Consider the following 23,476-nt stretch of genomic DNA (forward strand, 5'->3'; position numbering starts at 1 on the left):
AATATAGAAAATACACACGCTATTGGTAAATGCCTGCAGATCAAGCTAGAAAACTAAGGAGCAAATTGATGATAGTAATGATGATTGATGATGTACTAGACAAAAGAAAACAAAACACCCAAAGAAACAGTACAAAGTATCTGTTAACAGAGGACAAACTCATGAAACGGCTGGATGAAAAGATAAGTATTCTTCCAAAAAAGGACACAAACCTCACAGGATAGAATCCTGGGCCCAGTGAACCCAATGACAAAGCCGCTGCTCATTTGGCTGTCTTGTTAGCACGAGAGCACCGATCCTGCCAAACAAGTAGCCGCATTCTCAAACACAAGTCTGTGAGCTGCCACCTTGGATTCCATGGGTTGCTTAACAGCTTTGCTGAATCAGGACCTAACCCAGTGAACATGAGAAGTCTTTATCACAATGAACCTTTGAAATTATGTAAGATTTTCCTCAAAAACCTTACTGTGAGTTTTCCAGATTACCAAACTCAATCTAGTGTACAAAGCTGGGTCTGTTATCCAGCGGGTGGTTGCAGACAAATGGACTGGGGGATTTATTTTTATGCTGTGTTACACTACGTATTGGTAGAATGTCACTGAAGTCACAACGATGAACACTAGGCTAACTTCCAACATGTATCCACAGCAATTTTGCTAAAGCCAGATGAATTGTATTATGCTTATTTATTACTTAATTGTCGCTGTAGGTGTTTGAGGTACTTCACAACAGCTAAAACAGTCTTTGCCCTCAAGAGCATGCAGTCAAATCTAAGATTAGAGATGACAGCACTGCAAGGGGCTGGACCTGGAGAAAGAACAAGGTCCCTGTTCAACTAGATCCTTAAATATACATCTGTCTCCAAGTTCAGTTGATTGGTTAAGCACTTTCGTGACTCAAGGTTACTGTGACTGATGTAGACAAGTATTCCATATGCTAGTGTATGTTCTTGAGAAACCTATTGTTGCTGCTGTTTCTGATGCAGCAGTCGTCCTGTATAGATACTCTCACATACGTGAATTCGACCTTTAGGAGATATGATTTCATGTCTGTGGAATTATGCCATTTTGTACTGGTTAATGTTTTGGCCCATTGTGATAATGCCAAACATAATTTATGAATTGGATGGAACACGTGTGCATTAATGTCTGGGAGCATTCCATGGGAGACACAGCCCTTGGGTTTCCCGTGCTGCCTTCTGTTTTCTCCTGCCCTTAACACTAAATTCATTACTGATATCTCTTTTTTTTCATGCTTTTAAGTCCATGACTCTCCACCAGTTTGCAGTAGCTTGAGATCTGGCCCCTGGGCTTCAGGCATGTGTGATGGATTCAGGGAAAACAGACCTGACCTGCATCACTTCATTGCCATGTGCAGAGCAGCACTTTCCCGGCATATCTCTTTGTTAGAGATGCACCTGTGCAGAACTTCAGTCATTTTCCTGGAGCTCTGGATTCATGCACCAGACTCCGGAGCTTCCAGACATCTCGGTGGCCCAGGCTGATTGTTCATTTCCTCTGCATTTTCTCAAGGAGCGTTTTTCTCTTTCTGCTTTTTCAGGACACCATGTCCACTTAAATTTTTTTTAGCCTGTGCCCTGTGTTCATTATTTAGACGTACAGGGGAAAGCCCCTTCAGCTCTAGCTTATTATGAGTGCTGTACAATTGTATCCCAACTGCCTACTCTACTTATCTACTGCATTATTTCTGTGAAAGCAAAAGCCGTGCGTGGAACAGATGCTTGGAATGGTACTGGGATCCAATTACTGCACTTTTCCAACCTTACATCCATTGTCTAAACTTGGAGCGGGCATATTTTTATTCCTTGGTGACACTATATAAAGAGACAATTGGCATTGCGTTTGCTGGCTGACTAGTTGGCAGAGAAGAGGTGGAAAGAGCAGCAGCAGTATGGTAGGTTTTATTCTTTCCCATGTCTCTCTGTTTATCTCTGTCTGTATTTCTTTCTGACCCTAACAATTCAAACAGCACAGTAACGATCACACTGGACCCCGTTAAATCTCATACTTGATATCACATCCAGAATGGAGATACATCCCATAGAGTGAGCTGTGAACTTCCACGGAATTTTCCGCGTGTGTTTAACAAATGAGTAAGGTCGGGAACATGGATGCACTTAGGGAAGGGAAGAGCTTGTGCACCTCTTTCCAAGATTAATACACTAACTAGAGCAGCAATTGTCGGCACGGCTGGTGTTAATTAGTGCTAAGGTCTGCTATGGTGTGATGGGGAGTGAGGCAAAGGGATATCTCTGTAATTTTAACTGTGTTGCTCTTGAGACTGAGGGGCAAGTAGGAAGTACTGCAGAAATTTCTGTGTCTTGTCTTTGCCCTGCTCATTTGATGGCACTTGATGTGATCCCAAGGAGCTCCTGCCTGAGGAGCAGTGGGCAGATTGGGCTCTATCTTTGTGTTTTGCAAATCCAGAGGAATGACTGCAACAGTATTTAAAAAAAAAAAAAAGCTGGTGATTTTCTTTTTCCTTGTTTTTCTTCTTTTTGCAGGTCCTTTTCAGGCTGTCTATCTTAAAGTAATGCTGCCCAGGGGCTCCCTGGGCTACAGAATATTTGATTCTGGAGAACACCGGAGAGGGAGTTGTACATGAAAAGCTTTCTCAAAGCTTAGCTTAAACCTGATCTCATTTAAGCAGGTGATGAATGGGATCCAAGCTCCGTTCTGAGCAGGATAAAACCACGTTCCAAGTAATTTCTAAAATTCACGCACAAAAGCAGGTTCCAGTTTCAGTCAGTGCAAGCCCAGTGTCGGTGGTTTCACGCTGAACACACAAGTCACTAGTGGTGTTCTTCACCACTGGTTCAGAAGTGAGCAGTGCCTTGTGCTGGTTACGCCTCTTCAGTTGTGGATTTACAGTTTTCCCTTTAATCAGCTTCAGCAGAGTCTAAGCCAGCCCTTGTGTGGGTGGGGGGCAAGTGCTGGGTCTTAGGTTTTCCTTTTCCCCTCTTTTTGTAAATTTTATCTATCAGTTTTCTTCCTTCCTGTCCAGTTCAATGACACAGCACACTGCTTGCTGTTTGAAGACATTTCAGGACATTCTGTGTTGAAATTCCTTAAGTTAGGAGACGTGAAAATACAGTGAGAGACTGTTCAGTCTCCTCACTCCTAGTTCAAGCAGCGATTCGCTGTTGGTGGTTCTTTTCATCGTGCCTTTTGTTTTGGGAAAATATCTTCCAAGATACCTTACTATACAGGGACACATGAAACAGATTTAAAATGGAAAGAAAAAAATAGCCTTAATGAAAGAAAGCTGAAGAATATCTTTACATAAGGAAGTGATCATTTTTTATTAATCAGAGGGAAATGTATATGTAATTATGCTAGATGAACTCTGTGGGGAGGTTTTTTTCTCTCTTTATGATGTCTTAAGGGATTTATAAATATTACAGAGGTTTTATAGCATCATAATATTTCAGATGTGCAGTAAAGCTACTTTCAAAGGATTAGTGCAGACAAAGCAGCACAGTAAAAAATAATTACAAGTCAGGCAGTGCTACCAGGCTCTGACATCCAGGGCTGATGAGAGCGAGAGAGGCAGGGTTCAGGGAGATAATTTTCCTAACAAGAGCAGACCACACAAGTGCTGTGGAATGGAGCTCTGAGAACTGTCTACAGGTCTCCGTTAATTCCAGGGAATTTCAGTGAAGTTGGGTCTGTGATGTCTCCCTACACGCTCTGTGCCGATGGAGAGGAGGACGGGAAGGAGAGAGGTGGAAGAAAGGAGAGAGAAGCCTTTTTCGTGTTCCCCAAAGATTCCGGTGTTTATTCGATTCGAGTGACACCTTGTAGTAAATTCTGTATGCTGAAGAGAACCGAGTAACCAAAAATAGCTGGCATTCTGATCGAATGTGTTTTGCAGCCTGCTTAACTGCCTGGAATGTATCACCTGTACCGAAGCGAGCGCTGACCCCAGTGGAGCGATGCTGATTTCACCAGCTGAAAATGTGGCCAGTTGTGTAACTGTCAACGTGTTTGTGTCTGCATCTGCACACGCGTGTGCACGTACATACGTGTGTGTCTGTGAGCACAAAGGACTGTGTAGGTAGAGAGGGACTGTTCGTCTGTTTACATGAAGGAGGAGGACATGTATATGCCAGAGAATAAATTTTGATGGGTGGGGAAAGCAGCTGGCAAATTTTGGGTCATAGAGGTTGAGCAGTCTGCGGTTGGAGGGGTTATCTGCTGTTCCGAGATAAGTTCTGGGAGATAATACATTCTCTCTGTATATCCGTGCAAGAGAAAAAAAGGAGACTGTGATTGGGAAGGGATTGCATGTGGGGCAAAGGAGAATGCGTTAGTGTATGGGAGCGTGAAGCACGGAGGATGCAGGCCAACGGATTTTTGTATCTCGCAGGGATCAAAGGTCTGTGTGCCTGGGTGGGTGTGTGGGAGGCTGGGACTACATATAAAACGGAGTGAGGATGAGACGGGAGGGATCTGTTTGTGAGCGCAGAGTAGGCAATAAAAAGATCTTCCGTTTCTCAGTTCTGATAACGTGGGTTTTTATTTGAATGATCTGAGGCTGTTGCCTTTTTGAAATGCAAATTGTGCCCTTAGAGCGGTTTGTGTTGCTCACTTCTCTAGACTGTTCCCTCAAAGGCATGTGCTGGGGTTGGCCTTGTGCTGCTCACCTGCCATGAAAAGGACCAAACCAGGCTAAAAAAAGGGTGGCTTGTCCATAGCTGGGGTCATTGGTGCTGATGAAATGTAAATTATCGCAGCAGACCCAACTTATAAGACAGTAATCAACAAAAATCCTGTGCAGTGCTGCACCTTGGATGGGCCTAAAATGTGACTTTTCACTTAGAAGCTGGATTCAACGATAATGAAAATTCAAAGACAGAAAACGTCAGCACTGAGATCCCAGAGTGGATGAAAAACAAGGAGAGAGTATGATGGATGAAAAAGTAATAGAAACTCAGAGTTAACATCACACTGTGGATCACAGTGGGGGACAGAATCTGAGCGAGGTGATGGATGATTCTGTCTTTTCCGAAGTCATGCGTGCAGTTGCAGAGGAAGGAAGTATAAAATGTGAAACGGTGCGATTTAAAGCTGGTAGTATCTTACGTTTAGTTTGCCCCGAGCTGAATGAACACATAAGGGTATAAGACAACAGAATCAGGCTCTTACTAGTGTACACCACTGGTTTTCTCTGAGGGACTCTCTCCCAGGAGACCTGCTTATCCACTGTTGTCTTCCTCAGTAGAAGAATTGAAAGAAGACGCAATAACTTGCTGAGTGGGGACGTGTTTCTGCTTGTGTTTTTACTTCGGCTTTCAGGAATATCAAACTGTGTCATCCTTAGCTATTTAGAGTATTTTCTGAGTGATTTAAGGCATGGTGGGCCAAACGGGGAACCCCAAACCGAACTGAAAATGTGGCTTCTGGCAGCGCTGCCCGTTTCGCCTGATTGCCCGTGGATACGGTTCTGCAGAAAACACTGAGCAGAGGTCGGTTCCTTCAGCCATACTGCAGGGCAGAAGCGAGCGCCTGAGCACCGGTCCTGGGGCCATACCTTGGTTTGTCTTGCAGTAACTCCTCTGGTTTACCAAACTGTTCTGGGTTGTCTGATAAATTCACTGAAGTGGCTGAGATGATAAAGCTCTGCGATAATCCGGTGTCACTTCCTTTGTATCTCTGGTGTCATGAACCTGCTCTAGCAGCAAGGTTTCATGAATTTATCAGGGTAAACAACACCTCACATTCTGAAGTAAGAACCAAGTATTTTCAGCTCCTTCCTCCTTTGCATGTAGAGGTAGAAACTGATTCCCTGTCCCCTGTTCTCTTAGGTCACCCCAAAATCAGAGATTTCTTCACTCTGATTCACTTGAACAGACACCCCCCTCTGCAACATAAAAAAATGAATCCCTATTCTAATATCCAGAGAGCAAAGGCAGCACACGCTTGTTATTTCTGTGCCCGTGTCACTGCACTCTGCTTGTTCTCTCTGGCTCCCTGACGTGCCAGAAAGGAGAAATATAAAGAACTTCAGTGAAGGAAACTCAGCTCAAAGCAAATGCCTGGTCCAACTGTGCTTTCTTGGGACCGGATTTTGGTATGGCTCCATTTTTTCACTTAAAGCTTCTAAACCAAACCAAAATCAAACCAAATAAATGAATAAAAAAGACCCTTTAAAATCCAGGCTAATTGAGAGAGTGCTAACACTGGTAAGACAAATGACTGATATGCAACAAGCCTGTGGTTTCTCTTCTAAAGTGAAGTGTTGTTTTCTTCACAATGGGATGATTAATACACTCAGGCAGGAATATTAATAGGCTTGTTCAGTTGTTGCAACATTCTTCCCGCTGCTGTGCTATTGAGGCCTCGGAATCTGAGCCCAGGGGACCCTTAGCTCTTCAGTTTCTCATCTGGCACGTTTTGTATGTCAGTCTCCAAGCATGTGTTGTGAAGATAGAGCAGCTATCTTTGCAGAGTGCAGCTCGGCACACTTTGCATTTTACAAACGGGGAAATCGAGGCAGATAGAAGTGATGTGTCAGTCACTCACTTGGTCCTGTGGGTCACCTACTGAATCCTTGACATTGAGCAATGTGTTTGCTCAGCTCTGTGTTGCTCTTTTTACTATGCCATTCTTTCAGAGAGATGTTTCAGAGTCAGGATTCCGATTCTATTCATTAAAAATGTCTGGAGTGTTTGGAGTTGTCAGACAGCAGCAGAGACCTATTTCTGTTCTCCTAGAGCTGCCTTTTAATGACTTACCCACCCAGACAGTGACAACATCTTGTATTCTGTTCCTGCTCCACCTGCTTACCTCTCAGCCTTCCTCTTCATAACTATCCACCAGTCATATAAAATCAAGGTTCCATTTCTTTCTGTGATTATGAATTTCCCAGGCTTTCAGAGCAGATAAATTACGTTCCCAATACTGTTTAGGCAAAAAACAAGAGCCATTCCCATCCAACAGCTGTACATTGGCCCCTGTGAAATGTACTGGTGGTCTCAGCCCCGTTCCACAAGTGAGCAGATCGTAAATAGGATCCACACCCAGAGCTTCAGCACAAAAACTGAGATCGATTGAGCCATATGGGCACCGATCTCTTTTATCATCTCTGGAAATGACTAACCAGAGAGTAACACCAAATAAATTTCATGCTGGGATGAATTTCTCCTGGTATGGTGATTGTTCTCTGGATTGCTGGTTTTCAGTCTTTTTTGCCTTGAATAGAACTTCATTAATATAAATAGAATTTTAGGTGGTTTTTGTGTTGCTAGTCTGGTTCTAACAGATACTGAACCCCAGAATTTGGGTTAATCTGATCCTTTCTTATAATCCTTGCTTAAAGCCTTACAGCACAGAGAACTCATTAGACTGAGGAATAATGGAGATATTGCCAGTGTTTGGCATTTGAGGTGAATAAAACCTGGAGCTACAGCCCTCAGTCCTTCATTGTGGTGCTGACTTAAAAAGATGCAGATAGTTCGCTAGCATGGGGAGTATTTATCATGCTGAATATGGATGCTGTCTTTGGTCACAGCAGGGCAGAGCATGAGGATAGTAAAGCACGTTTTGTCTTCGTAAAGACCAGCTACACGAGCACAGGAGAACTGGTTTTATTACCCCATCTGAAAACCCTGGGCCAGCCTTGTGCCCTGTGGTCACATCCCCCAGACAGCTCACAATCCATTCCGCTGGTAACATCTGCTTTCTTTTTACCTTGGGGAAAAAATACAAATAAATATGTAGGATTGTTCTTCGTATTTCCATTTGATCTGGAAGTGTTGAAAACCTCTACCAGGCACCTCACGTTACACGGAAGATTGCCCACTGCAGCTCAAAATAACACTTATTTCATGTGGAGGAGGAGGAGGGAATCTGTTTATTCCAAAATCAATATTTCTACATTCATTAAACATTCCACTTATTCACTTTTTTTACCATGCCTGTGGTGGCATTCTATCCTTATTTTTATCCTCTCTACAAATACATTTTTCTTTTAATTTCCATTCCTATTTCCAGATTTTAGCGCTCTACATTAGCTGATTGGAGCTTGACAGGTCTGGCGCTTGGGTTTGTGGGTGAGCGTCTACCGTAGCCCTAATTTTCAACCCGGGATTTAAACCAGGGTGGCTGAGTATGGGAAACTGCCTGGCAAATTAAATTGATTAGACAATGTATCCTTCCAACAGAGTCAAGTGGGAATATTTCCTTGAGCTGCTTCGCTCCTCAGGATATTTGAAATCAGTATTGAATTTGAACTTACAGGCTTTTTTATTTTGATGAAAGGAGACAGTAGAAGTTGCCTTCTGTTTCACGCAGAATAGCCCAAACTAAGTGAGACTAATTTTCCATGACATGAGAACCAGGTGGGATTGTGATGATGAAGTTTAAAAGTAAAAATGGTAAAGAAAAAAATAAGGCAATGTAGCTCATTATCCTGCCCCAAGTAAGGATAATGCTGTGGTTAAAACATCTCTGTAATCCATAGGAATCACAGATTTGATTCTTTACTGCAGAACAAGAACTGTATTGTCTTAGGCAAGCTGGTTGGGCCCTAGTCAAAGATATATAATGAAGTCTAGTTCTGACTGATTCTGGTGAGGATTAGATTCTTAGACATTTAGCTCTTTCCCCAATCTTTCTCTGTCTCAGTCTTCAGACTACAAAATAGTGATAAAAGCAGGCCCATCCTTTTATTTAAGACTACTATCTTTAATATTAAAATTATATGGGCTAGTAAGGCAATTAGTGTAGTGTCATAGGTTGGTGCAAGAATATGGACTGTCCTCCAAGTGTAGAAAGTGTTCCTACACAAGAAGAATCTGTTCAGTCAGTGTTGGTCCAGACAGAGCACACTTCTAAACACTTCTACAAGAGTAGGAAATGAAATAATTTTATCTTATAGTTCCTGAACTGACTCTTCATGCAGGGCCTCATGTTTTGTCTGGCTGTCTATCCCTGCACGGGAACTAGGCAGAAACAGTACCTGTAGCCACTTACCTTATTGTTTGTATTTCTTGAGAGCAGCAGGTTGGAAATTTCGCTTACGTCTCCAGGTGAGACTATGAGCTTGCATCACTCCTCCTCTAGTTCAGAGCTTGGAAAAGCCGGTGCAGAAGGGGGACAAGTGTCCTGCATCGACTGGTCTGGCACAGGTGACCCTGCCCAAGGACCAGGCAGTTCCCTGGGGACACAAAGAGTGGCCCAGCTGTGATATTCAGAGTCCCACTTGGGTCTCTCACCTTTCTCAAGGCAGCACGGTGACAAGGTGTCCTTGTTCATCTGAGCTGTCAGGTTCCAGGCCAGAGCAAAGGAATGGCAAAAACCTCAGTGAGACATTCCTCTGCTACTAAAGCAGCATTTTTTGTCCCATTTATATACATATACACACACATATATATTGTGGATTGAATTAAAAACCTTGTCATAACAAAACACAATCCACTATTATTACTTGACTGTATATACATTACCTTCTGTTAAAGATGGAATTTGTTTTCATGGGTGCTTAACAAAGTAATATATATTTGATCTTCTTATTTGTATTGTAGGCCCCAAAAAAGGCAAAGAAGAAGATAGAAGGTGGTTCCAATGTGTTCTCTATGTTTGAACAAACCCAGATCCAGGAGTTCAAAGAGGTTGGTCACTATTCTGCTGTTCTCTATAGTCTCCTGTCATTGCTAATGAATAACATAGGTTTTGTTTGAAATCCTTATTCAGTTCTCCATCTGCTTTAACAGAACACACAGTTGTTTTCTGAATCATCTCTGTGGTTTTGGCTGGTCTATCGTTTTCCTTGTGTGTCTGTTTGTTCTTTCCTTCCTTCTTTCTTTCATTCTTTCTTTCCTTCTTTCCGTCCCCCCCTCGCTCTCCTGTTCCAAGCTCTAGACTTATTTGAAAAGCCCCCAAGCCCCTGCCCCAAGATAAAGGAAAATGATCATCTATCCACTTTAGCCCTGATTTAGGAAAACACTTGAGCACATTTAAAGTTAAGTTGAAGTGGTATTTTAAATAAAACTAGCCTTACATGCTAAAGTATTATCCTGAATAGAGATGCTTTATTGAACCAGAACTTTAATTAGTGGGCTGTTCCACAACAGCAATAGAAAATATTCTTCTGTACCCTTCTAATACTGCCCACAAACTAGACACAAAAATACCAAGAAGCCTTCAGCTGACTTTCTCCACAAATGCCAGTAAAACAAAACAACATGTTGAGATTAACTAAGTATCTTTTAACTCCAAAATAATTTGGCATTACCATGCAGTGTAGACTCTTTGACCAGTTACCTGTGAGGAGGTAAATCTAATGGCTTGTCATAAAAGCTGAGTATATTAAAGACAGATAATTTGTCTGATGAGTTTATGTTCTTTTTCTGAGTGGACACTCTAGAATGTCTGTGAGGCCATCACATTTTGCACTGGTTTCTCATTTAAAATTACTCTTTTTTTTCCCCATCTTCCGTTAGCTCACATCTCCAAAGCAATTTCCAATGTGATAAATAGCTACTATTTCATGTTGTGCATGTAGCTTTCAACATTACTTTTCATGAGGATTCCCACCAGTAAAGCTCACTGGTGAAAGAGACTAAAAACCTGTGCAAACGATTGTAAACATGGCCCAGGTAAATGAATTGAAAACACTAAACTTTTCCCCACAGTTAATGGGACCATGTTGAACATTCTTCTCCCACCTTTTCTCTGTATCCTATGAACCACCAATTTCATTTTCTCCAAGGCAAGGAATACTGTTTGAAGATGTGTCAACAAAAAGAAGAACTGGTCAGAATGCTATATTTGATCTACTCTAAAGAAGTTAATACTATTTTGGGGAGGATGGTGGCAGACAAATGGCAAAAGCATGCGGCACTGGAGTTGTCCAGTGAAAACCAAGACCATGTTGTGTCTAAAAACTGCATTCTTGGGACAAGTATTCCCCAAAAGCTGTTTTTGATCAGAATATTTTTATCTAGAGATTTCGACCAGCCCATCAGAAAATGTTTCAGCATTGTAGTCTTTACATTACTTTAAGTTCACTCATTACAATACATACCTAACACTCTTCCTGTCTTCTGTGAGCTTGCTGGGCTCTGCTTTGCTCCTCGTATTTTCTTTTGTTTTGCTTCCAAATTGTAGGGATCACCATTTAAAGCAAGCCCTCGCACAAGGAGGGAAAGCAAATTGAAAGAGTTGGGCTTAATTTTTTATGAGGTGATGGTTTGGCAGGTAAACGAAGGGTTATGAACATGCATGCTGCAAGTAATCACATGGGCAAACTGGAATGTGAGCAGTGGGGTTTTGTAAGAAACTAGAGGTAAAACTACATGAAGATATGTTCCTATAATACGATCATGGAAAGAAGTGCACCCTGTAGAGCAGTAGACTTTAAAAGTTACTGTAGCTGCAATGAACTACCTGGATTCCCAGGAGAACATTGTCTTTCATAATAATACCGAAGCAAGAATAATTCCTGGTCATTGTAAAAATATGCTCTCATGTTAATGTGCACATCAGACAGATAACCTGCTCCAGAGACATGCCTGGTTCTACTAATATTCCCCGTAGTATGACCAGAGGAATTTCAGGTCATTAAAATCATTCAAAATCAATGAAACATTAAAAGTGTGATGGCAGCAAATAGACAGATGTGCAAATAGGTAAATAAATAAATAGGCAGTTAGCTGGCTTGGTAAATAATGGTTAGAGTACATAAATTCTGTGCTGGCTGAAAATAGAAAAATACCTGGTTTTTTTTCTATCAAAAGTTAAATTTTGCCTGACAAGAAGTATTTAAGGTCAACACATCAAGGTCAGTCAGAGCACAAAATACAGTCTGAAGGATACAATTTATTGGAAAGGGAAACAAACTTTGAATAAATAATACTGTGAAAGCTACATTTCTCTGTACTTTCGAAAATTCAGCTATCTCTGTATGATGGATCATTTTAAGGCCCAGAAGAAATTGCCTTTAACTTGAGAGCAGAGTGGTAGGTACAGTAATGAAATGTTTTACAGAAGATGATAGCTGTGCAAAGGAATGAGGTATGGGAAAGGTACAAAACACACAGAGTAACCACTGACTAAATCCTCCCTAACTAAAGCCTCCTTAATTCAAACTTTTATGGGTTAAGGCCTGAATGGCTGGAACTGCCAGCATTGGCTTCAGCCCAGATCCACGCTGCACTGAGCATTAGTTTAGTAAGAAGAAGTTTGGGTGGGTTTAATTAAGCCCCTTGCCAAGGTACAGTAATGTGTTGGAAGTGAGGAAAGTGCAATGAAGTGGCACGATGTGGGTGAAATCAAAGGAAGTTAAATATTCTTTACAGCATGAATATAATACCTCCTGCCCTGGCTTGTGTGATCATGGCACTGTCCGGTGCAACATGGCAATGGCAATAAATTTTCCTTTTTCTTCCAACAGGCTTTTACTATCATGGATCAGAACAGGGACGGGTTTATTGACAAAGCTGACTTGAGAGACACATTTGCTGCACTAGGTAAACCGGTAGTAATAATTGAATACTTAAAGGAAATGCAGTTTAAATTTAAAGCACATAAGAGAAGTTAGCGTGAAAATTACAGTGGGGGAAGTAATGAGATACACAGGAGGCAAAAGGAAACCTGTTCAGTTTGATTTTCCTCCTTTGTGGTAGTTGCTGTCTTTCTACATAGCTCCAGCTGGGAAGTCTCCTGGGCAGCCTCTTTCAGAAGCGAATGAAGGTCCCTCAGGGACTCCCCGGCTGGTGCAGCGGGGCTGTGCAGCTGGCAGCTCTCCAAAGGCACCGATCCCTCCCCTGCAACTATTTCATAAAAAGCCCACCCAAGCAGGGGTCCATGCCAAGCATTTCTGATTTGTCTCTGAATCCAGGCTTCCCAGGCTGTGCCTTTTTCATCCGGGAGCCGTGCAATATCTGCCAATTACCGTTGTTGTCATGGACTAGCTGCCTCTCTGCCCACACAACAGACTTCATGTGAGGTTCTGTGCTGTTGTGCATTTCTGTGGGGTGGAATGTGCATGTCATGAGATTAAGTATTGTCCATTCCATGAGCATCACAGTCCTGATAATATCAAGCAGATTAAAGCAAGTCTTCCCAAGGAAAGGAAAAATCAAAATGCTCATGATCCTAAACCTGGAGTTGTATCCTTGTTGCAACATTTGAGTCTTGAACAGTGATGTAGGCATTTGGGCTTTTGCCATCTGGATCTTATTAAAAAGAGCTTGATAAGAATCTTTAGTGCTCCCTGGGGTGGAATCAGACGCCAGCAGAGTCAGTGCAAAGAGCAGAAGCTCCTGAACTCTTTATTGTGACAATGAGGTTTGCAAACTTTGGCCTGTAGCTACTGTTATCCTGAAATATTTATTTCTTAAGGCCAAGTTCTGGTATCTTTCCTGTTCAGTGAAGCCCTTCAATGCCTATAAAGTACAGTCATAGCAAATTACTACTCAGTGTGAGTAGGGTTGCCAGGGTCTAAATTCTTATCCATAGGATTGCACAAGGATGGGGAAGGGATACAACTACTCACCTCATCCATCTGCCCTCTACTCAGAAAGGCATCTCAATATACAGGAGGGCAAAGACTGAGACCTTGGATTCATTTCAGTCACTTTGAACTCTGCTACATTAATGTCAGTGGGGCCTATATCTCACCTGGAGGGGGAAAAAAAAAAAAAAGAGAAAGTAAATGAAAAGCAATTTAGTTGGAAGTGCCCCTTCTTTTGTCCACTGCTGGCCACATCCCTATTATTTATCCTTCTTACTCCTTCAGTCACCCTTTGATCTTAGAGCCAGCTCTGCTGATTTGTTTTGCACTAGGGCATCCTGGAGTTGTGTTCTACCATGTTATTAGCAAAGTTGCACAGAGCCCTGAGCTCCCCAGTGGGAGGAGATGAATGGGAATAATTTTTTGAAACACAATTTGTGATTTATTATGAAAAATGATCCCTGCTGCAGGTCGTCTGAATGTCAAGAATGAAGAGCTTGAAGACATGGTGAAGGAGGCGCCAGGTCCTATTAACTTCACTGTCTTCCTTACGATGTTTGGGGAAAAGCTGAAAGGTAAGTACCTTTGGGGGGTTGGAGAGGTATCTGTCAAAGATCCTCAGCGCTGAAATATCTCAGCGCCTTGCAAATTACAATAATGCATCCACAGAACAATGCTTAGAGGCAAGGAGTGATCTCCATTTTTGCAGACAGGGCTGAAGTATGAAAAGGCTAAGGGACGGTCCAGAGGACAATTCAAAGGTGTGATTTCAGCTTACATAAGCTAACATGAAAGTGGTAAATTGAAGTCCAGAAAGTAATGAAATTACGGCAGCCTGGAGCACAGTGCAGACAAGTTATTCACCATCAGTAGATTCCTGTTGCTCATGCTGTAGTGGTATCACTCCCAGTGTTAGCTTGTTTTAAAGTATTTTCAGTGCACTCCTTTGGCTCATGATGCAAACATGACCTCTCATCATCCTTGCAGTTCTGGGGCCTGAAGGAGCAACGTGCCCTTCCCTCATTTTCTGTATCAGTCGTAACACAGTGGCCCAGCCTTGGTTTCACATGGGGTCAACAGTGATTTTTGCCATTGGATGAAGATTTCTCTGAATGGGATGGATAAATTGAAACAGTTTAATCTCAGTGGATTTACAATGATAAGAGAGAGAGATTTTGCCCATTGCCAGAGAATATATAGGGATCACTGTAAGGAGTTCGCAAAATGTGGGTACTAAATCTGTTGTGGGAACTAGTAATTGAGTTGTATCTCTTTTACTGTTAATGGCTAGAAACTGCAAGAGAAGGAGCGTGAGGCCAAGAGAAACCCCATCTTCCTATGTGCATTAGAGATAGGAGAAAGCCTTGACATTCAAAGCAAGGTTGGCCTTAGCCAAGCACATTCCAGAAGTTTGTTAAAATAACTAATGAACAGAAAAATGGAAAAATCTGATCCCATCTTCTTAAAAATATTTATTGTATTGCTGCTAGACTCTGGCTTTGTATTGCTGAGCACGGTTTCAGTGAAGGGCTTTCTACACGTGGAATAGAAAATAGAGAGCATAAGAGGTGGTGGAGAAGGCTGTGGACTGACACCGAGGAGGGGATTTTATTACCAGACATTGATCTGTCTTGATCAGAGTGGTACGTCCACCTTTCTATACTGGATGTGATTTTGCAGAGTAGAGAGTGCCCTTTTCCATAATCTTCCCTCTGGCATATGTGACTATTTCTTGCGGGGTGCCCTGCTACCCATCCCTGTCTATTTGTGATGCTTATGATGACATCGAGCATGGAAATGAGCTCTTCTTTCTTTCCTCTCTTCCCTCTTGTCTCTTACGACTGGTGAAGCTGGCAAAGAGTCCGGCCCTGCCAATTGTGTGGATAAAAGCAGAGCCAGCCCAGGAAGGCAAATGCTGAAGTGCACCCCTCTTGTCTGCAGGTTTCCTGTTGGCCACTAGCAGAGGAGGAGGGTTTTTTTAATTTCCATTTGGTGAAGGGAAAATCACAGCTGTGCTTGTCATGCCCTTCTGGTTGGGTTTGTCATGCAAAGGAAGCAGAGCCAAAAGACTGCACATTCCCAATCAAAACTAATTGGGATGAAGAGCCTTTGTAGTGCAATTAGAAAGGGAGAAAGGGCTAGAGGAAGTGGATATGGCAATTTTGCAACACTCTTTATTAGCTAAGTACCACTCAGAGAATTTGGTGAAAGGTGCTTTCTAAGTAAAATTTGTTGTGCTATAATTGATTTCTGTCATAAAGGGGAAGCTGGGATTTTCGGGACGAGCTTTAGCTTTGTATATTGAGATTATGATGCCAGATGAACAGCTAACAAAACTCGGTTTATGTTAATGCCAACCACATGGAGCTGTTTCTACAGGGAGTCAGAATAATACAATTTGTACAGAAAACAGAGATGCCGCACATCAAAGAAACCACTTTATTTACCAGCTAATCAATAAAGAATGCCTGCTGCATTGCTTTTCTTCAAAGCCAAAGTCCAAGGATATGACAGAGTAGAAAATGTAAAACACAGTAAGGAGAAAAAAAAAATCCCCCACGCAGTGGTGACTACTTAAAATGCAGACCTTTGCTCGGAGCTGGAAGATGTTTCTCCTCACAGGACGATCAAAATGCTCATTAAATACCAATGCTCTTTGTATTGATGATGTATTCATCACAGTTTGAATACATTGCCTACAGCTTGGCAAAAAAATATACATGGCCAGTGTGTGAGACGAAGTCACATAGCCTTGGGTTTATTCACTATTATAGCCACTAAGATACTGTTACTAATTCTTGTGAAACCTTTTAAGCAAAGAAAACTAAGAAGGCATCAGGATTGGATGTAGTCATTAGAGCAGGGAACCTTGACTGGGTTCTATTCTCGTTCTATCTCTGACAAACTTTGAAACAAACATTAAAACTGCAATTATTCATTTTATTACCTTTTTTTAATCACACTTTCAGCACTCAGCATCCCAAGTAGCTTGACTTGTCCATGGGTCAGTCTACCTGCTTGTAAATCTTGTTTCCTACAGTTATAGATAATGATTTTTATTATATATACTACTGTAATATTTTGAAATCCTGGGGAATAGTCAGAGTATACAGCGTATCCTTTGGTGTGGGTTGAAACTGGCTGTGAGTACACTCAGAATTTGCAGTCTCACAGTATACTCAGAAAGCCCGGCCAAGATGAAGGCACTGTGGAAGCTGGTCCCTGACCCAGTTATTTTCCAGTCTAAATAGATGGGACAGATAAAGGATGGAAGAAAAGGAAGACTGTTACTATCATTTTACTGCTGGGAACAGAGGAGCAGGAAAATTAAAGTCATACCAAAAGTCTGTGCCCCAGCTGAGAGCAGAGGTAAAATCTCGGAGCCATAGTCTAGTGCTTTAAACCATCGTGTTTCTGTAAGTAACACTTAATGAAGAGATATTTAAGTGGGAGTGCACTACAGAATGTAATCACCATTTTACATTGATCATCCTGTTTCCATTGCATTCCATTGACACTCTGATTTTCTGATGAGCTCCATTTCCTTTAGTGAGGGAAATAACCTCTTCTCTATATAGCGAAGAACAAGTAACATCAAAAAGTGTTTTTACAAGGAACGTACAGTACAAGATTAAAGGAAGCCAGTGATGGAAACAGTTTGTTATATTTTCATTTCTGAAAGCCACTAATCCTCTGGGTACTGATATTGGAGACCAGTTCCTGGAAGTTTTCTCTGCTGCAGACATAGAATAGATATGAGTTATTATTTTTAAGCTTCTGAGCATTGAACTATTCACCTCTATTGTTTATCTGACATGACAAATGCTGCCGACTTACGGAACCTTTGTCTTCAAACCTGACTGCAGAATTCTCCATTTTGCACTGTTTTCAAGTGAATGCAATTACTTAGCAAGTATTCGGCAGCTACAGAAATACATCCAGGCTTCTAAATTATATTCCATTAATTTTAGGCACGGACCCAGAAGAAACCATTCTGAATGCTTTTAAGATTTTCGACCCAGAAGGAAAAGGCCACATAAAGGCAGACTAGTAAGTTTATTTCAAATCTTTTTAAAAGAATAATAATAGTAATTGAACAGGTTTAAAGAACTGCTTAAAAGCTGTATTTTTACAGTGTTTTAAAAGACGGAGGAACTGTCAGGCAGAGAAACATTTAGCTTTGTAAGCCAGAGTTAAAAGACTGGACTATTGTATGAATGTATTTGTATACCAAAAAGAGATGTTATTGTCTTCAGACATTGCAAGAGGCAACGGAAATATAATCACATGTAGGCCATCAGATAGCCTTTTTTGAAGGTCTGGGTATAAATCAACACATGACTCTTTGTAGATTAACTCCATATGTAAAATTAAAATGGATGTCTGGTGCCTGACTCTCAGAGTGCTTGACTAAAATGGGAAAGCTAGTCTCTTCTTAAAAAAGAGTGATCAATTTAATTAACTTAGGGACGTGGTTTTAGTGAGGACATTTTCCTTGTTATGTGTTTACTGCTTAAGCCTTCAGCTTCTAGACAAGAATTTGCTGTAAATTTCCACTAGATATGGTGGGAGCCAAACCAAATAATACTCCTAATAATATGGCAATTATTGTCAATATGGCTATTTTTAAAATAAGGAGGCAGGACCGAATTTGTATTCATAACCTGTTACACCAGCAAAGCAGGGTAAAAGGACTTTAAGTGCTAATGGCATGAATGTAAATCTTCATTGCACTGCCAGAACAGTCTATAATATGTATAGGAAGTTTATTAGGGAACCATGAGTTATAAAATTGCATTTGCATCAAGGAATTCTGCTAATGTTGTGATATGGTAAATTAAAACAAAACCTGTTGCCAGAACCTCTGAGGTGAAGTTTTCCGTTACATTATCTGCAGTTATTGATGTTTCATGAAAGTTAGATGAAAATACAAAATTCATGTACAATATTTCCTTCTGTTACCAATATGCTTTTCTATGACAGTGGCATTTAATTCCTGGTGGGTATGAGAATCCTATTATGGTAAGCAATATGCAAAATAAAAGCAAAGAGACAGTCTTCTCACTAAAGAACTTCCAAACTAGTTAAAACACAAGTGGATGTAGCAAACAATCAAATGGAACAGGGGGTTAACAGTCGTCCTGATTGTCTGGGAGGTAATGTTATCCAAACAGCATAGGAAGAACAGTCAGAGAAATGCATCAGAAGTGACTCAAACAACCAGAATAAAACGTAGCCTGTTGCCAAATAGGCCAGATCACACAGTAGTGAAATCACAACCATGAAATACAACCTTCTGATAATACAAACCCCATGAAATATTATATTTCCCACCACTATCTGTAACAATATACTGCATACAAAATCTGCAGCTTGCCACCCTGTGTCCAGTTCTACATTCCATGGATGCTGGAAGCCAGTTGTAGTTTGGGGGGAAATTAGGAATGCAGCATCACACTCCAAAATTAAGATGAGAATTACTTTTATTTTTCCTTGATGGAAAAGGTCAACCTCATCCCCACCCCCACCGCACTGCTAACATTAGACAATTGTTTCAGTTCATCACCACAACAGAGCATAATATTTACTTATTAGACCCGAGGGTAATGTTGATCATTACAGAACAAACCATTAAATCAATTCCGTGAATGTCTTTGAGGTTTAACTTCTATTCATATGCTTCCAAAATTTAGACATTTGAAGGTTTTGAAATAATTTTTATGTTGGCTCATACAGCCATTTCAATATGACAGTTAATGTTAATAAATAATATTTCTCCATATTAAAAAATCCTGGAATGTTTCTCTCTAAAACCAGCCATGTTGACCTTTTAATCAGAACTTCTTTTTATGTTCATGGAGTTAACATCCTCCTGGGGATTTTTATGTCTCTTCCCTCTGCATGTTTTCACCTCTAGTCTGGAAGTGACTCACTTAGTCCATCTGATGGGAGCTGGGATGGAGTCTTCTAACCTTTCCAGAAGCTCCAGGAGTTTAGAACTTACTTCCAAATTCAATGACAGACTTTGTTTGTCTGCATCGTTATACCCCACATAAAATCCTTCCTATAGCATGATGTCAAAACGAGAAAATGCTTTAGGTCAGATTCTCAGCTGGTGTAAACTGGCATGGCGTTTGGAAAGGTCAGATGATTCAGCCCTGAACGCCATTCCTGGGACAAAGTGAGTCAGGCCAACATCAACTGAGTCTAATGCCGAGGCCAACAATACTTTTCAGATTTGTACCAGATGAGAATGGACCCAGGGAGTTTACATGCATTTGGGACCTTTGGAGCTTAGTTTGGCTGAGCTAGTGATGTTTCTCATAGTTGTAGAGCACTGGTCATTTCACCTCACCTAGTTTTCTCTGAGACAGCACTGTAGAAAGGGAAAACCCAGTGGAAAACTAAAATATCCCAGAGATTTCACAGCTAATTTTTTAAAAGGTTTTGAAAATAGAAGAATGCAACAAAGTATTTGTAACTGTAGAAAGAACTGGTGTCAGCCAGGACAAGAGATAGCATTTAGACTCTTACGACAAATGGATATTTTTATTTGCCCAGAAGACTTTGATTTTTTTTTTTTTTTTTTGAGAAGCAAATAGTCTTTAAAAAAGAAAACAAGATACACAAAGAAAAAAAGTGTATAATCTCCAGCTTTGGAAATTGTGAGTGTTCGTTTCCCCATAAAATAAATAATGGAAAATGAGCATAGATCCTTAACTCAGTCCTTCTTCCTTAGGAGTATGCCAGAGCCTACTGGGCTGTGCATCAGAAGATTATAATTAGATATTTGATCTTTTCTTTTCCCCTAAATACTTCAAGCATGTGAATAGAAAACACATAGTGCCCAGATCTCTTTTTAATTCATTCCTGTTTGTGATGAAGTTTATTTGTGACTTCTGACAAAATTGCTGTAAGTGCTTCCTTCTATTCACCGAGCTCCTTCCTGGATCACGCTTCCTACTTACATTTGCTAATGCTGTTTGCCCCATGCACATATAGCCAATAATCAATTTATGGTGATGAGAGTGATCTTTCTGCTCTTGCACCCACTGATCATTTGAGAGTTCCACCTCAAAAAATACACTTACATAACAAATGGCCAGGAAAACAAATCAGAAACAGCAATATGCAAGAAAGAGTTGAAGAAAGAATTTGCTAAGTAAAGAGGATGGTAAAGTAACACAGGAAAAATATATACAGTAGCTTAAGTTCTGTCTGTGACTTCAGAGCATTTCCCAGAACTTGCACGGATATTTTCACTCTTGTCCTTGTGGGTAAGGTCCTTATTCATTACCCAGAAACTTCTTTTTTTCGGTTTTCCCTTTCTGTCCTTCCAAATGAGCACTTCACATCAACAAGAAAGAGATTCAGAAGTCTATATGCCTCTTATGCAAATTGGGATATGTCTTTGTTGTAGCCTTTTACTGGAAAAAAATATGTGTGTCAGAGATATGAGGAAATGCAGTTGTAGCTTTGCCATCAAAACTGCACTTTTATCTGTGTGACTTTTTTCACTTGAGACTCATGGTGTACCGGAGCAGAAAGGGAAGTTTTACTGTTTCGCCTGAACACCTGCACCTGCAGTAGGTGAATTTTGCTCATATGGAAGTGTTCCTGTACAGGCATGATTCCTATTATAAACAGTTTTAAATACCCATTCTAAAAAGCAGAAATAAATATTCACTTTAAAAAGCAGAAAGAGCTGTTTCCAGAAGATATATTGCTCTTACTCCCCCACAACAAATTCTTCAAAAAAGCAGCCCTTTTTTCAAATCTACAAACCAAACCAGATTTCTGTACTTCTTTCGGCTTCTGTTTTGGTACAACAAACTGCTCATCTGTTATCACAGGTTTATAGTCTGTTTTACTGACTTAGAAAAAATCCTGATAATGTAAAAATACCTTTGGTAGTAACGAAAGGAGACAACTCTGCCTCTTCGGTGTGAATGCCAACTCTTTGAGATTAATAGGGGAATTCTTCTACAGGAAGGGGAAAATATTAGTGCAAGTGAAAGGGATATTTATGGGATATAACTGAGTTCATACTGGTGGATGTTCAGTACATTGTGCATGTACTGCCCTCAGCACATGCGTAACTGAGTGAAATATAAGGACACTTTATCAAAAGAGGTTAGACTAGAAACAGTAATTATTCTTCCTGGCTTTTTTGTTCTGCTATAAACTTAAGGAAAAAAATTACATGCTCAACTGACTTCCCACAATGAGTTTGAAAACAGAGGGTAAATCAGCTGAAGGTCTGTCCCAAAAATATTCTCTTTGATATAATTGCATAGGATGCAGATTGTGTGTGGGATAAGCTCCTTGTTACAGTGCTGTAACTCCAGATCAAGACATTGTACCGTGAAATACAACAAGTCTCATGCAGTTTCACGGTCTCCTCTGGGAATGACTGCATGCAAATAAAGGGATTCTCAGATGATGATTCGGAATAGCTGTTGGAGTTCTCTTTCAAGTCCTCTTTCTCATTTCATGCTCTGTTCGTTTCATCCTCAGATTTTACAGAAAATATTCTGTCTTGGTTTTGTTAAGATTCGAACTTTAAACAACAAGTGAGAAAACCTACCATTTTAGGTTAAGATAAGCATACAAAATTGCTGTATTTCAATTAGAGTAATAACCTTAAACAATTTTAAACCTTTATAAAATGTCACAAAAGCAAAATAAGTTGGCAGAGCAAGGCATTGACACTGATGGGTGCCCACAGAAAATCTCTTACAATATCATATAAGGATTAACAGCTCTAATTTATGCGGTCACACAGATTTCCTTTCATGCAACTTCAGGAGGGATCTTGCCATCTGAATTGTCATGTGCCATTATCACCCTTTAATCAGGTTATTTCGTTTTATTTGAACAGCATCAAAGAAATGCTCATGACACAGGCAGACCGATTCAGTCAAGAAGAGGTAAGGGCCTTCTGCTTTATTCAAAACAGGAATCTATATCCAGCTACTGTTCAGCAATAAGTATTTGCCCCTCTTTAAATGCATGAATTCAGCTCAAATCCAGGGGTTGATGCCAGCTCCAGCAATTAGGGACAATTCAAAACATCTCATCTGAACAGCTCCATGGCTAAATCAGACAGATTCTTTGAACGTCCATCGAAGTGTAAGCCTGGCCTATCTCTTGCTCTATTTTCTCTGGCGAGCTGGGCAATGAATTTACCAGAGTTCAAGTGGGTTTGGGTGGGGACTGTGATCTGGTTTCCATTTCTGTGAGAGTTATTTTGTTCGAAATCTGAAATTAGTTCTGAACTGAGGTACTGACTTGCGGTTTGTCTGAAACTGAACGTGGATTCTGCTGGCTGGCAGGAATTCAGAGGGACTATTTTCAGAAGAGGAGGTTGAGTGGAACAGGTTCATGGCAAGAACAAGCTGGACAGCAGACTGAAGTACATTACTTGGCCAGGGCTTACCTGGATTTCAGGAGCAGCTCTTTTCGACAGGGAACTTGTTGAGATTATAGCAGGACTGTATTTACTAGTTGTGTCCTAATTCCTGTTTCCATTTTACTGAAGCTAAGGAAAAATTTTCCATAGTGGTTAGAGGATCAAAGCAGAAGGGAGCTGAACGGGGTTGAAAATGAAAAGCGGTACATGTTGCTGTCCCACAGTCCTATATTTTTAACACTTATCTCCGGTTTGTTTCACAGATTAAACAGATGTTTGCTGCTTTCCCTCCAGATGTCTCTGGTAATCTTGACTATAAGAACCTCTGTTACGTTATCACCCATGGTGAGGAGAAAGACTAAGAGGAAAGAAATGAGCTTCTCCTGTGATGATGCACCAAGTTATTTCATAATGCTTTTGTGTGCAAGACAAAGGGCTAAACATTCAGTATGTGAAGCCATGTAGCCATCAGAAGAGAACCAATAAAACAATTGAAATTAGATTAAAGTTATTTAATGCTTCTGTTTTTGTAAAAGATGAAAATACCAATTTTGTGAGTTTTTTCCCATGCTTTTTTTTTTCTTT

General features: G+C 40.7%; 1 protein-coding gene and 1 long non-coding RNA gene across 2 annotated transcripts; both read left to right on the plus strand.

Moving 5' to 3' along the window:
* The first annotated feature begins 1,814 nt into the window (after positions 1-1,814).
* On the plus strand, positions 1,815-23,402 carry MYL10 (myosin light chain 10). Its single transcript, XM_065647438.1, has 7 exons — positions 1,815-1,914; positions 9,548-9,634; positions 12,418-12,493; positions 13,950-14,054; positions 17,451-17,529; positions 22,361-22,409; positions 23,155-23,402. Exons 1-7 carry the CDS (start codon positions 1,912-1,914, stop codon positions 23,251-23,253), a joined length of 498 nt encoding a protein of 165 aa, XP_065503510.1. The 5' UTR covers positions 1,815-1,911; the 3' UTR covers positions 23,254-23,402.
* Positions 1,921-5,651, plus strand: LOC135995848 (uncharacterized). Its single transcript, XR_010607191.1, has 2 exons — positions 1,921-2,670; positions 3,895-5,651. It is a non-coding gene; the product is annotated as an uncharacterized LOC135995848 (long non-coding RNA).
* Positions 23,403-23,476: the final 74 nt, after the last annotated feature.

The sequence above is a fragment of the Caloenas nicobarica genome, chromosome 17 (genome assembly GCF_036013445.1).
Source record: "Caloenas nicobarica isolate bCalNic1 chromosome 17, bCalNic1.hap1, whole genome shotgun sequence".
NCBI lineage: Eukaryota > Metazoa > Chordata > Aves > Columbiformes > Columbidae > Caloenas > Caloenas nicobarica.